General features: G+C 38.0%; 1 protein-coding gene across 3 annotated transcripts in view; it reads left to right on the forward strand.

Annotated features, from left to right (window-relative positions):
• Nucleotides 1-12,889: 12,889 nt before the first annotated feature.
• Nucleotides 12,890-14,225, forward strand: part of nectin3b (nectin cell adhesion molecule 3b) — a 68,105-nt gene continuing 66,769 nt past the window's right edge. The window contains exon 1 of one of the 3 annotated variants that reach the window (XM_062047978.1): nucleotides 12,890-13,124. In XM_062047978.1, the coding sequence (XP_061903962.1) occupies nucleotides 13,043-13,124 (82 nt within the window). In that variant the 5' untranslated portion in view covers nucleotides 12,890-13,042. The remainder of the gene's footprint in view (nucleotides 13,125-14,225) is intronic. The other 2 variants (XM_062047980.1, XM_062047979.1) reach the window with 2 other exon arrangements.

Here is a 14,225-nt window from a genome sequence, read left to right on the forward strand (position 1 = left end):
TGTTGAAATAAATAAAGTTCTGAAAGAAAAACAAGTCATTAAAAAATCATCCCAAAATAAAACTATCAAATTATCAAATCTCGCCTTTAAGCCTTTTTTTAAAAACTGCCATTTAACAAACTATAACTTTCTTAACAAGTATGGCCTCATTACCAAGAACAACAGGCATAAGAAAATACAATAATGGAAAAAAAAATGTACACATACCGTAACAAGAAACATCAAATAACGGGAGAAAAAATCTGATTACAAAAATGTAAAACTTGTGGTTTTCCATAGGAGTTTTAGATTGGTAATTGTATGGTATAGTTCCACAGTTTGTTGGGTTTTGTCCATGAATTTTATAGATGAGAAGAAGTGACAAAGTTATTTATGGAAGGTCATGAGCAGGGGTCCCCATACTACGGCCCGCGGGCCGGATCCGGGCCCCCAGCATCCAAAATCCTGCCCACAGGAAGTCCCAAGTTAAAAAAAAAGTTTTATTTTATTTTATTTTTTTATTATTATTATTGTTTTAATCTTTCCTTTCTAATCCATTTTCTACCGCTTGTTACTCTTGGTGTCTCCTAGCCGCTCAGGCAAATCATATTGTCTAAAAATGAATTTTCCCATCCATAACGTGACAATGTTAAATGTTGATGAACATCAATGTTAATTGATGTTAAATGACAAAACGGATTATAAAGACAATGTATACTGTAAATGTATATATATATATATATATATATATATATATATATATATATATATATATATATATATATATATATATATATATATAAGGCATCACGGTGGCAGAGGGGTTAGTGCGTCTGCCTCACAATACGAAGGTCTGAGTAGTCTTGGGTTCAATCCCGGGCTCGGGACCTTTCTGTGTGGAGTTTGCATGTCCTCCCCGTGACTGCGTGGGTTCCCTCCGGGTACTCCGGCTTCCTCCCACCTCCAAAGACATGCACCTGGGGATAGGTTGATTGGCAACACTAAATTGGCCCTAGTGTGTGAATGTGAGTGTGAATGTTGTCTGTCTCTCTGTGTTGGCCCTGCGATGAGGTGGCGACTTGTCCAGGGTGTACCCCGCCTTCCGCCCGATTGTAGCTGAGATAGGCTCCAGCGCCCCCGCGACCCCGAAGGGAATAAGCGGTAGAAAATGGATGGATGGATGGATGGATGGATATATATATATATATATATATATATATATACCTTTCTCATGACCAGGGGTCCCCAAACTTTTTGACTCGGGGGCCGCATTGGGTTAAAAAAAATTGGCCGGGGGCCAGGCTGTATATATATATATATTTTAACCCAATGCGGCCCCCGAGTCAAAAAGTTTGGGGACCCCTGGTCATGAGAAAGGTATATATATATATATATATATATATATATATATATATATATATATATATATATATATATATATATATATCCATCCATCCATCCATCCATCCATCCATCCATCCATTTTCTACCGCTTATTCCCTTCGGGGTCGCGGGGGCGCTGGAGCCTATCTCAGCTACAATCGGGCGGGAGGCGGTGTACACCCTGGACAAGTCGCCACCTCATCGCAGGGCCAACACAGAGAGACAGACAACATTCACACTCACATTCACACACTAGGGCCAATTTAGTGTTGCCAATCAACCTATCCCCAGGTGCATGTCTTTGGAGGTGGGAGGAAGCCGGTGTACCCGGAGGGAACCCACGCAGTCACGGGGAGGACATATATATATATAGCCTGGCCCCCGGCCAATTTTTTTTAACCCAATGCGGCCCCCGAGTCTAAAAGTTTGGGGACCCCTGGTCATGAGAAAGGATGGCTTTGTTTTAAGAAATCTACATTTGTGAATTAAAAGAAATGCCAGTGATGATTATTATGTTTATAACACTTTTGACCTTTATGCACAGCACCAGCAATTTTTAAACAAGGATGAAGTGATAGAAGAAAGACAAATATAGAAGAAAGACAAAATATGATAAATCTAGCATTGGAGAAAGTTATGTGCAATTTTCATTTTTGCATCTCCATGCACATAACTATGGTGCGATAAAAGACCCTTGATTAAAGTTTGAACCAGAGGCGTCAATAGGTTTTAAAGACAGGGCGAGACGCCAGGAGATGCACTGACAATAATATAATAAGTTAATGTACTGTACAGTATGTATTAGATTTTATAGAATATTGAATACATTACAATAAAACCAATATTGCTGATCATATGTATTAGATAATTGTTATATAATTTGTATTATTATTTTTTATAATTATAATTTAGTTTCACTTTTTGATTGCAACTACTGAAATAGATTAACTTTTCAAAAATGTTCTAATTTGTTGAGATGAAAATGAAGAACATTTAATATGTCTGTAGTGAGAACAAACTTTTAAAATGAAAAATAATTTTGGGCTCAATACTAGATTATTTGATCATTTGTCATATTGCACAGCGCACTTGTATTCAATAAGTTGTATTTAAATCACACAAAACCACAATTTGCTGACCTTATCTATTAAATTATTTTGTTACATAATTATTATTGATGTTAATAGCTATACATCATTAATTATATTTTCTTAAAATATTTTACTCCGTTTAGTGTTTTATACACTAAGATAGATTCACTTTTAAAATGAAAAAACTAAAAATAAACTTTTCAAAGATACTCTACGTTATTGAGATGGACTTATAAATGTAGAACATTGAATATGTATGTACTGTAAAGTCATTGTATACAAACTTGTGTATGATTTGTTAAAATATAAAATGTATGTGGGCTTAAAACTGTAGGTCATTTTCAGTAATGTTTTGATATATCTATAGGTCAGGCCTGTTGCAACCCGGTAAGTAAATTAAGCAATTACCTCGGGGCACCAGCTGAACGGGTGCTCCATGATAACGACTAGTCATGTATTCAAATTTAACAGCAACAACAACTTTGTTATATTATGATTTTATTTATTTATGTATTTATTTATTTTCTTATTTATGTTTTTAATTATTTATATATTTGTGTATGTGTATGTGTGTCTGTATGTATATGGTGAAATATGGGTGTTAATGTGTGTATGCATGCGGATGTGTATATGTAGATATACATATATAAAAAATTATATATATGTGTGTATTTATATATATATATATATATATATATATATATATATATATATATATATATATATATATATATATATATATATATATATATATATATATATATATATATATATATATATGTATGTATATGAGTGTAGATGTGAATGTGTGTGTATATATATATGTGTGTGTGTGAATGTATGTATGTATGTCTGTGAGTGTGTGTATGTGTGTGTGTGTGTGTTTGTGTGTGTGTGTGCGTGTGTGCATGCGTACATGCGTGCGTGTGTGTGTGTGTGTTTTGTTCACAAATCTTCCTAATTCAGTGTTAGTGAGCATTTCTTCTTTGCCAAGATAATCCATCCCACCTCACAGGTGTGGCATATCAAGATGCTGATTAAACAGCATGACTATTGCACAGGTGTGCCTTAGGCTGCCCACGATGAAAGACCACTCTGAAATGTGCAGTTGTATCACACGGCACAATGCCACAGATGTCGCAAGTTTTGAGGGAGCATGCAGTTGGCATGCTGACTGCAGGAATGTCCACCAGACCTGTTTCCCATGAATTGAATGTTCATTTCTCTACCATAAACCATCTCGAAAGGCGTTTCAGAGAATTTGACAGTACATCCAACCGGCCTCACAACCGCAGACCACGTGTAATCACATCAGCCCAGGAGATCCACATCCAGCAGGTGTACGTACCTCCAAGATCGTCTGAGCCCAGCCACCCAGACAGCTGCTGCAACAATTGGTTTGCATTACCAAAGAATTGCTGTACTAACTGTGAGAAACCGTCTCAGGTTTCTGCATGCTTGTCATCCTCATCGGGGTCTCGACCTGACTGCAGTTCGTCGTCGTAACTGACTTGAGTGGGAAAATGCTCACATTCGATGGCGTCTGGCACATTGAAGAGGTGTTCTCTACACGGATGAATCTTGGTTTTCGCTGTTCAGAGCAGATGGCAGACAGCGTGTGTGGCATCGTGTGGGACAGCGGTCAACGTTGTAAATCAAGTGTCCCATGGTGGGGGTGGTGTTATGTATGGGCAGGCATATGTTATGGACAACAAACGCAAGTGCCTTTTATTGATGGCATTTTGAATGCACAGAGATACTGTGACAAGATCCTGAGGCCCATTGTTGTGCCATTCACCCGAGACCTCACCTCATGTTGCGGCATGACAATGCACGCCCCCATGTTGCAAGGATCTGTATACATTTCCTGGAGAAGGTGAAAACATCCCACTTCTTGCATGGCCAGGACATGTCACCCATTGAACATGTTTGGGATGCTGTGGATCGCCGTGTACGATAGCGTGTTCCAGTTCCTGCCAAAATCCCACAACTTTGCGCAGCCATTGAAGAGGAGTGGATCAACATTCCACAGGCCACAATCTACCACCTGATCAACTCAATGGGAAGGAGATGTGTTGCACTGCGTTAGGCAAATGGTGGTCACAACATATACTGACCCCCCCACCCCCCTTTGTTGTGCAAAATGTTGGAAAAAGCTAAGATTTCATTTGAAGCAATTACAACTATATGAATTAAAATACAACTATTGTATGCTCCAGGATGCTTTTGCCCACTTCCTCTTCAAATTGATGTCTCAGACACCAGTAATGAGGAAATGTAATTCTCTAATCTGGTTGTACAAACCTAGATACTATACATACAAACATACAAACCCCGTTTCCATATGAGTTGGGAAATTGTGTTAGATGTAAATATAAACGGAATACAATGATTTGCAGATCATTTTCAACCCATATTCAGTTGAATATGCTACAAAGACAACATATTTGATGTTCAAACTGATAAACATTTTTTTTTTTTTGCAAATAATCATTAACTTTAGAATTTGATGCCAGCAATACGTGACAAAGAAGTTGGGAAAGGTGGCAATAAATACAGATAAAGTTGAGGAATGCTCATCAAACACTTATTTGGAACATCCCACAGGTGAACAGGCAAATTGGGAACAGGTGGGTGCCATGATTGGGTATAAAAGTAGATTCCATGAAATGCTCAGTCATTCACAAAAAAGGATGGGGCGAGGGTCACCACTTTGTCAACAAATGCGTGAGCAAATTGTTGAACAGTTTAAGAAAAACCTTTCTCAACCAGCTATTGCAAGGAATTTAGGGATTTCACCATCTACGGTCCATAATATCATCAAAGGGTTCAGAGAATCTGGAGAAATCACTGCACGTAAGCAGCTAAGCCCGTGACCTTCGATCCCTCAGGCTGTACTGCATCAACAAGCAACATCAGTGTGTAAAGGATATCACCACATGGGCTCAGGAACACTCCAGAAACCCACTGTCAGTAACTACAGTTGGTCGCTACATCTGTAAGTGCAAGTTAAAACTCTCCTATGCAAGGCGAAAACCGTTTATCAACAACACTCAGAAACGCAGTCTACATTTCAAAGTGTTTTTGGAAACTGTGGACGTTGTGTCCTCCGGACCAAAGAGGAAAAGAACCATCCGGATTGTTATAGACGCAAAGTTGAAAAGCCAGCATCTGTGATGGTATGGGGGTGTATTAGTGCCCAAGACATGGGTAACTTACACATCTGTGAAGGCGCCATTAATGCTGAAAGGTACATACAGGTTTTGGAGCAACATATGTTGCCATCCAAGCAACGTTACCATGGATGACCCTGCTTATTTCAGCAAGACAATGCCAAGCCACGTGTTACATCAACGTGGCTTCATAGTAAAAGAGTGCGGGTACTAGACTGGCCTGTGTAGTCCAGACCTGTCTCCCATTGAAAATGTGTGGCGCATTATGAAGCCTAAAATACCACAACAGAGACCCCTGGACTGTTAAACAACTTAAGCTGTACATCAAGCAAGAATGGGAAAGAATTCCACCTGAGAAGCTTAAAAAATGTGTCTCCTCAGTTCCCAAACGTTTACTGAGTGTTGTTAAAAGGAAAGGCCATGTAACACAGTGGTGAACATGCCCTTTCTCAACTACTTTGGCACGTGTTGCAGCAAAGAAATTCTAAGTTAATTATTATTTGCAAAAAAAAAATTAAGTTTATGAGTTTGAACATCAAAGTGCATTCAATTGAATATGGGTTGAAAAGGATTTGCAAATCATTGTATTCCGTTTATATTTACATCTAACACAATTTCCCAACTCATATGGAAACGGGGTTTGTATTTCATATGACATGTTCACACTTACTGTCCATACGGGTCACTTCTGGACATGTCGTATTTTCAAAATCTATGCCCTGTGCTAATATTTAAGTTAGCAAGTGTTCACTTGTTGCACTCTATGCATGAAAAATTTATCAATTGATTCCTTTTTTTCCAACAGTGTCATCAACTTCTCTTGTTTCTGAGGAGGACACGATAAAAGAAATCTTGTTTGAGTCTGCATCCACCTCATCAAAGTAGCTTATGTCCATATAACTTACCAGGCATGATGCAACACAAGCTTAAACATATTTTCAAATATAAACATTATCTTTACATTTTTATTTATTAAGTTATCTCATTAAGAAACCAACATTATTGTCTGTGTGTGCATTGTAAATATTTTGTATATTTTGAATGTTATTTGCATATTTTTGTATTATATTTTGTATACATATTCATGTTTATTCATGTTGGGTTAATTTTCTGTTATATTTATGTTAATTACACATTTGATACAAGGTGTACATATTGATATATGTATGTTATAAATGTAATAAAAAACACTTGTTATAACAAAAAATGTTTTGGACTGAAATTAGTGTGTGTGATGTGCTTCAATCGGTTAAAGATATTTAGATTTTTGGGGGGAATGTTGGCGGCCCCAGGTCCCCCATTTGCCTAGGGCCCCCAAATACCCTAAAATGGGCCTGCCTGCTATAGGTATACTGCAGAGTGCACTTGTGCTCATTAAATTGTATTTAAACTGCAATAAAACATTATTTCTGATTTCAAATAGTACATCTTTTGGTACAGTAAAATGTGTTTTTATATTCATCCATCCATTTTCTACAGCTTGCCCCTTTCGGGGTCGCGGGGGGTGCTGGAGCCTATCTCATCCATGTTATGTATAATGTGATATTAAGATGTACCCACAAAACACCTATGGGTATGGTATTTTGGTTTTTGTTGTTGTTGTTTTTTGTCATAAAGAAATACAATCATGTGCGCTTACGGAGTGTATCCCTGCAGACTGTATTGATCTATGTTGATATATAACGTATATATTGTGTTTTATATGTTGATTTAATAAAATAAAAAATACAACTTTTTTTTTATTTTTTTTAAAATTTTTTATTTCTTGTGCGGCCCGGTACCAATCGGGCCACGGACCGTACTGGCCCTGTGGTTGGGGACCACTGCTGTATATGGAGTATTATTGTTGATGGTGTTTGTGCATTGTGTGTAATGTTACAGTGGCCAAAATTATTAAACATCCATCCATCCATTCTCTACTGCTTGTCCCGTTCGGTGTCGCGGGGGTGCTGGAGCCTATATACTTGTTAAATAAAACCTCTGCACAGTTTTTAATGAATACTTAGGCCTACTACGCTACTGCATTTTAATGTTTGTCATTATGGTGCTATTTGGAGAGCCAAGTTTTTTTCTGAGGTGGTACTTGGTGAAAAAAGGTTTGAGAACCACTTACTGAAACCAAATCTGTAGAAGTTCATGCTTTATCCAGCAGATGTCATCCTTGTATATGTATATGTAGTGGTTCCTCCATAGTACATAGTACTCCATAGTCGATATACTGGAGCACCTGCATTCTCATTGAGTCCAGATAGACACAAATAGACTGTGTGTGCATGCAGGGAGATACCAATGTATGTGAGTAAACAGAGAAGGAGGCACTTACCCAAAGAATAAAAGAAGTGTCTGAACAGAGAGGTGGACTAATTTAACCGATCTTTACTCTGTCGCAAGCCTCAAACCCTGTGAGTACCCCCTTGGCCTCTGCCAAAGAGCACTTGAAGGGTTGAAAAACATTCCAGAGAGGGAAAAGTACCTGGTGACAGGGCGGCAAGACAAAGGTTGTTGTCATGATCACAAACTCCTTCACATCTTTCACCAAGAAAATGTCGAGTGACACCTTCATTTTTATCAAGTCAGTTTACATGCAACATGGCTACTTTTCTACTTAATTTAGCAGAAATACTGGAATCTCTCCCAACCTGTTCCAATTATATGAGTGCCCTGTTTGCACTGCTTGTGTTATTCAACTGTATAGTGACATGGAGCATCATGCAGCATCCAAACCACTAGTCTGCACTTGAGCGTTTCATTTGCTTCAGCCCTGGTTTGCAACTCGCCAGAAATGTCTGCAAGGCATTGAAAAGTGCTGCAAGTCCAATTACATAACAAGCTGGTGATGAAACAACAATAGCACTGTAACGTGTGACAGTAAAGGAATGCACTAATGCAACAATCTTGCTGATAATTCCGCTGCAGTTACTAATTGTATCCCCAGTGGTTCTCCATAGGCTGGTGCTCAAATTAAAGCGCTGACCTGGTTAGCTTTCTTGTCAGCAGGAGGGAGCTGCCTAGTACCCCAACCCCCTCTCCATCCACCCACATGCAGACATTAATGAGACTGCAAAATGAGCACCAACTTTTGCCATTTTTAACCTGAATTTGTCAAGGAAAACAGGAATGTGCGATACATTGGGGCTGTACGGCAACACGCTGATACACTAGAATGGATATGGGTTATTATTGACACCAATTATAACTGCCTATGTGCTTGTCTTTCATGTGCAACAAGTCCCTAATGGAAAGAAAAAGCTCCACTTTTAGTGGTGACGTCATCAACATTCATTTATCAAGAGGAAATTGGGATATAATCTACTTAAATGTAATTAAATCATGCACTTATTTGTTATTAACTTTACTATTACACATTATGTTTACCGGTTAAAATGCTAACCACATAAATTAAACGCATGAAGTGGACAGAATATATCAGTAATTGCTGAGATTTGGAGAAGGAGTATATTAGCTCAAAAAAGCTATGCTTCTTTCTACTCCTTTTCGGACATGTTCCTTTTTTCCAGTATAAACATGCAATGTACTTAATGTTACACTGTTAAAGGACCCATAGCGTCTGGATGACCAACATTTTACTATCAAGTTCTTTTTATGTATTTCTTGTACCTGAAAATGAATCTTGCAGTCATTTCCCATGGTAGCAATTAGTCATCAGTAGAAGAGGATGCAAAATTACCTTACCTTCTTCAGTCATGTGTTTTAGGATTTATTTTTTTAATTCAATGAACCATATCTGCTTCTTCTTCTGAGCAGTGTCCTTCACACTCACTTTTTTTATTATCATGGTTGGAAAACAAAGTTATGTCCATCTTTAGCTCTAAGCTAATGCTAGCGAGTAAGAAGGATATGTTGTGCTGATGTTACGGGGTTCACTTCGACATTAGCTTCACCAACTAATTGCAGTGATGCTTGTAACTCAATTTTTTGCCTGCAACTTAGCATAACAATAGTGGAGAGACAGCTCCTATTGTAGAACAGTAATTGGGCCACTTTTAAGTTGAGGTACCACAATATAGTTAGATACTTTATTGATCCTTTGCAGGAAAATACTTAACCAACAGTTACATTCACAGACACTATATAGTACAAAACATGAATTTAAAAAGATAAAACGTTTATAGTGAATTGAATAGCAATAAAATACAATACAAATAGACAAAATAGATTATAGGTGAACTTACTTTTAATCTCTCCAGGGCCCTGCAGAAGATCTGAATTTTCCAACTTCCTGTTGACCATGTGTCTTGTGCAGTGACCTGCAGTCACTGGAGGCAGGTGAGGCAGGGCCTCACGTGCCATCATGGAAAGAAAAAAAATGTAAAAAGAAAACATATTTAATTAGATTGTTATATGTATCCAGTGATTATACTATAAAGTTATTTTCCATTTAACTTCACCAGTTTTAGATTATTTGTATTCAAAATCGCTGAATTTTCACATTTGCCGTTGAAATACTGAGAAGAGACTTGTTGTGATCAGCAGCCAGTTGAGGCACGTCACTGCGTTGTGCCTCAACATGGATTGCGGATTCGGCTAACTGCTGGCCTGCTGTGCAGTGAGACCGTATTGCTATATGAACTATATTATACATTTCCATAGTTTAGTTAGCTGAGGTATATAATGTGCAGTGTATTTTGTCAACAACTGTATGTGTGTAAGTATTTCTTGTGCTGAGCAATCATAAAACTGCTGCAAAGACGCACTGGCTGAGGCTCGCAGTAATCCCGCCTCCTGGTGGTAGAGAATGCACCCCCACCGTAGAATACACCCGCTGACGGGAGTGTTACATCAACTAAAGCCCACACTTAAACTTTCCACGTGCAAGATTGAATCTATTTAAAAAAGTTATTTAGTAAGAAGCCAAAAAGTGCAAAAACAATAATGTTCATGTTGGAGGAGTTGTGAATGACTCCAGGGCCACAACATTAGGTACACCTGCAGACTGCAGCACGGATTTCATATTTCATTCATTCACAACTCCTCCAACACGAACATTATTGTTTTTGCACTTTTTGGCTTCTTATTAAATAACTTTTTTAAATAGATTCAATCTTGCACGTGGAAACTTTAAGTGTGGGCTTTAGTTGTGTAACCTATTTTTATGGGCTTTCCTCTTTGTGATGTTAAGTTCCTGTTATACGCTGTTATACAGTATATGCTTTGCGCTCTTATTTTGAAGGCGCTAAGAGCAGAAGTGATGACACGTTGGAGTGGAGCGGAGGCTTTTGAAAGAAGGTAAATAAAGTGGTCCTCGTGTAAACTGGAGCCTCTGTGTTTATTATTTTGTAGTTTCATACAGTATAGGCGACATTTATAAACCCTCGGTTACAGTTGATATAACACTCCCGTCAGGGGGTGCATTCTACGGCGGGGGTGCATTAATCCAGCACAACAGCGGCGCATGGACTTCATATATAAGTAAAAGTAAAACCATAATAACGTTTTTTTTATTAAATGTGCTTTTTTGTGTGCTACAGTTTGTATGTGTAAAGTTAAAGTTAAGTTAAAGTACCAATGATTGTCACACACACACTAGGTGTAATGAAATTTGTCCCCTGCATTGGACCCATCCCCTTGTTCACCCCCTGGGAGGTGAGGGGAGCAGTGGGCAGCAGCGGCGCCGCGCCCGGGCATAATTTTTGGTGATTTAACCCCCAATTCCAACCCTTGATGCTGAGTGCCAAGCAGGGAAGAATGCTGGTATGAGCTTTTAAACATAACCCGTTAACTGCTGCCAATCAAATGGTGAATAAGATACTCTTTAGGGTTCATATGTTTGTAAATCTGACTGTGATGAAGTCAGTGCCTCACCAGCCATGAACCTCACCGCACATCACTGGTCTTGTGAATTACTGTATTCTACATTTTTTGTGTTTGTGTACTGATTGAAAACACAGGAATATAACGTTTGTTTTTTGTCTTTTGTTTTTGTTTTTATAATAAAAATCAATTTAAAGTATAGTTAGGACAAGGAGTGTGTTTGTTTATTTGTTTAGTTTTTTTAAGTTATTTTCCAACATGTATATAGTAACATTACAAAATGATGATACATTATGAAAAGGAATAGGAAGAAGCAAAGCTTATTCAATCCTACTCCTCTTTGCATCATATCAATCACCAACACATATGTTCACACCCTGCTTTTTAGCATTTTGTAGATCAAATATACACAATATACATCAATGCATTCTAATTGCAACAGTTATTTTGGATAAATAGTTCTGTTAGTTATGATGAGGTGAATAACATAACATCTAGTAGAATTATTGTTCTACTTTGTAAACACTTTTAGCTTGAATAGCCTCTTAAAGGGGATCATATTAGTCCATTGTTTGACTTATTTTCTTAATTCATTTCATAATGTTAGCCCACATACTGATATGATAAAGGTCTTAAGTGTTGTATGTGCGTATTAATGTTTTAGGCTATATTTTCCTCTTAGGTTATATTTTTCCTTATTAATTGAGAAAAATGGTTGTATATTTGTAGGTAGCAGGCTATACTTTTGCTCTGTACATAATTTTCACAAATGCACCAAATTCTAGAACAGAACACAGAAAAAAATTCTGAAGGATTTCAGATATATTTCAGAGAAAAGTCTAATTTAGGGAATCTGGGTCAAGCGTCAAAACGCTTTGAGTACTTTTGAAGGTAGAAAAGTGCTATACAAGTATTTACCAACTACATTATTTTTCCAGTGTAGTTTAGAAAAAGTTTAAATTAACATTTTAAATTGTATTTATTAAATATGCAATCAGATCAAATATGTTTTACAGTTACTTGTATATTTCAATCAATGATACATTGTATTTCCTGGGGACACAAATGGCATACATTCTGTCGAATGGCCAATGTATATATTGTTTAAGTCTTAAAAAAATAGTTTGTTGATGAAAAAAAATGTATATGTTTGTGGGCCTAAAATATTTGCCCTGTGTGACTAACACCTTTATGGCAAAATCATAAAATCCATAATGTTGAAAAATGTCAAGTAAAAAGCATCGGTATTGGCAATTCTACCCCTATATTTACTTGGTATTGGAATGATCCCAACATTTGCAGTATCGTACAGCCTAATAATCAATTGATATTGGGTTTTTAACAGAGATGACGTAATGGGAATACTAATGGTTCGTCCCTCCATGTAGGGGGCGGGGGGTGTTGCTGTGGACCCCTCGCCTGAACACCATTGACGAGCTAGGCAGGTGAGCTCATGTTCCCCCCGCTGCATGTGTCACACATGGTACAGTCCTCTCGCACTTGAAGTTGTTGCTGAGGAGCCTCCACTGAGTGCTGAGTCTGTGTGTGTGTGCGTGTGTGTGTGTTTGTGTGTGTGCTGAGCCGAGCAGCAAACAGGCGCACAGCCGTCGCCTCCTGTTGAAAGTGATTGTCGCCTTTGACAAAATGACACAGTCCCCTTCACCAAGTTACCCCCGACACCATGGCAAGGTCGTGCTCTTCTTTCACCTTTTGTTTCATACCCCAGGTGAGTACCGGGATTTCCTTTGACAGTTGTAGCGTGTTTGACTAAAAAGTTTGTGGTGTTGTGTCACGCATCCTCTGCTAACAACTAACCACCGCTAGCTTCCCTGTGTAAAGATGCGCTGTTCGAGACAATCGAGAGAAACTTGGCTTCAAGTTAACTTTCTTTGAAATCTTCCCCAGCCAGCGCCGCCGCAACAATGGCGTTAAAACCCAGGGGTGACCATAGGAACACTCCACCGCTTTTAGATTATTTTCATATAATATAGTTTACTAACATCATATCAGTGGCGTTTCCCACCTAGGCCGACTTCATTGATTACCTCTCAAAATACCATCATTTATGTCACCACATGACCATTGCTGGAGAAACACTACTCAGGAACACATTTACGCACTACTGGGCATTGAACAAAACGGGTTATTTTCTGGCGCATGTAAAAATCAATAAACCCGCATCAGCGATTAAGACATCCTGACCTAATGAAAATGGCAAAAAAAACAACATATATAAGTGAAAAAATATAGATTTTGATTTTATCACATAGAGTGTGTGTTAAAAATAAATAAATTGACGCAATATGGCTGAAAACTGTATCGTGATATCCTTTTTTAAAAAAAATATTATTAGATATCGATAGTTATTGATATTTTGTATGACTTATGGCAGGAATTCTCAAACTGTGGTACTGGTACGCGTGCTCCATCTAGTGGTACGCCAAAGAATCGCTTTATTAAAGTACAGTCAAACCCAGTGGCGGGGCGTGCGTTTCCCACCTAGGCCTTCAGTGATGTCCTGTGTACAATGAGTACCTCCTAAAAATACCATCATGTATGTCACCACATGACCATTGCTGGAGAAATAACCATAAAGGAACACATTTACACACTGCTGTGCATTGAATCACCACATAACGGGTTATTTTCTGGCACATTTAAAAATCAATAAACCCGCATCAGCAATTAAAACATATCTTATGTGGTACTGTCCAAATTAAAATTGCAAAAAACATATTAAACCGGAAAAAAAATAAAATAATATATCTGAACTCACATTTCATCGCCGGGACAGCTAAGCTAGCTTCCGGTGTTGGCTGACATCGTC

This window comes from Entelurus aequoreus, linkage group LG05 (assembly GCF_033978785.1).
Source record: "Entelurus aequoreus isolate RoL-2023_Sb linkage group LG05, RoL_Eaeq_v1.1, whole genome shotgun sequence".
Classification (NCBI taxonomy): Eukaryota; Metazoa; Chordata; class Actinopteri; order Syngnathiformes; family Syngnathidae; genus Entelurus; species Entelurus aequoreus.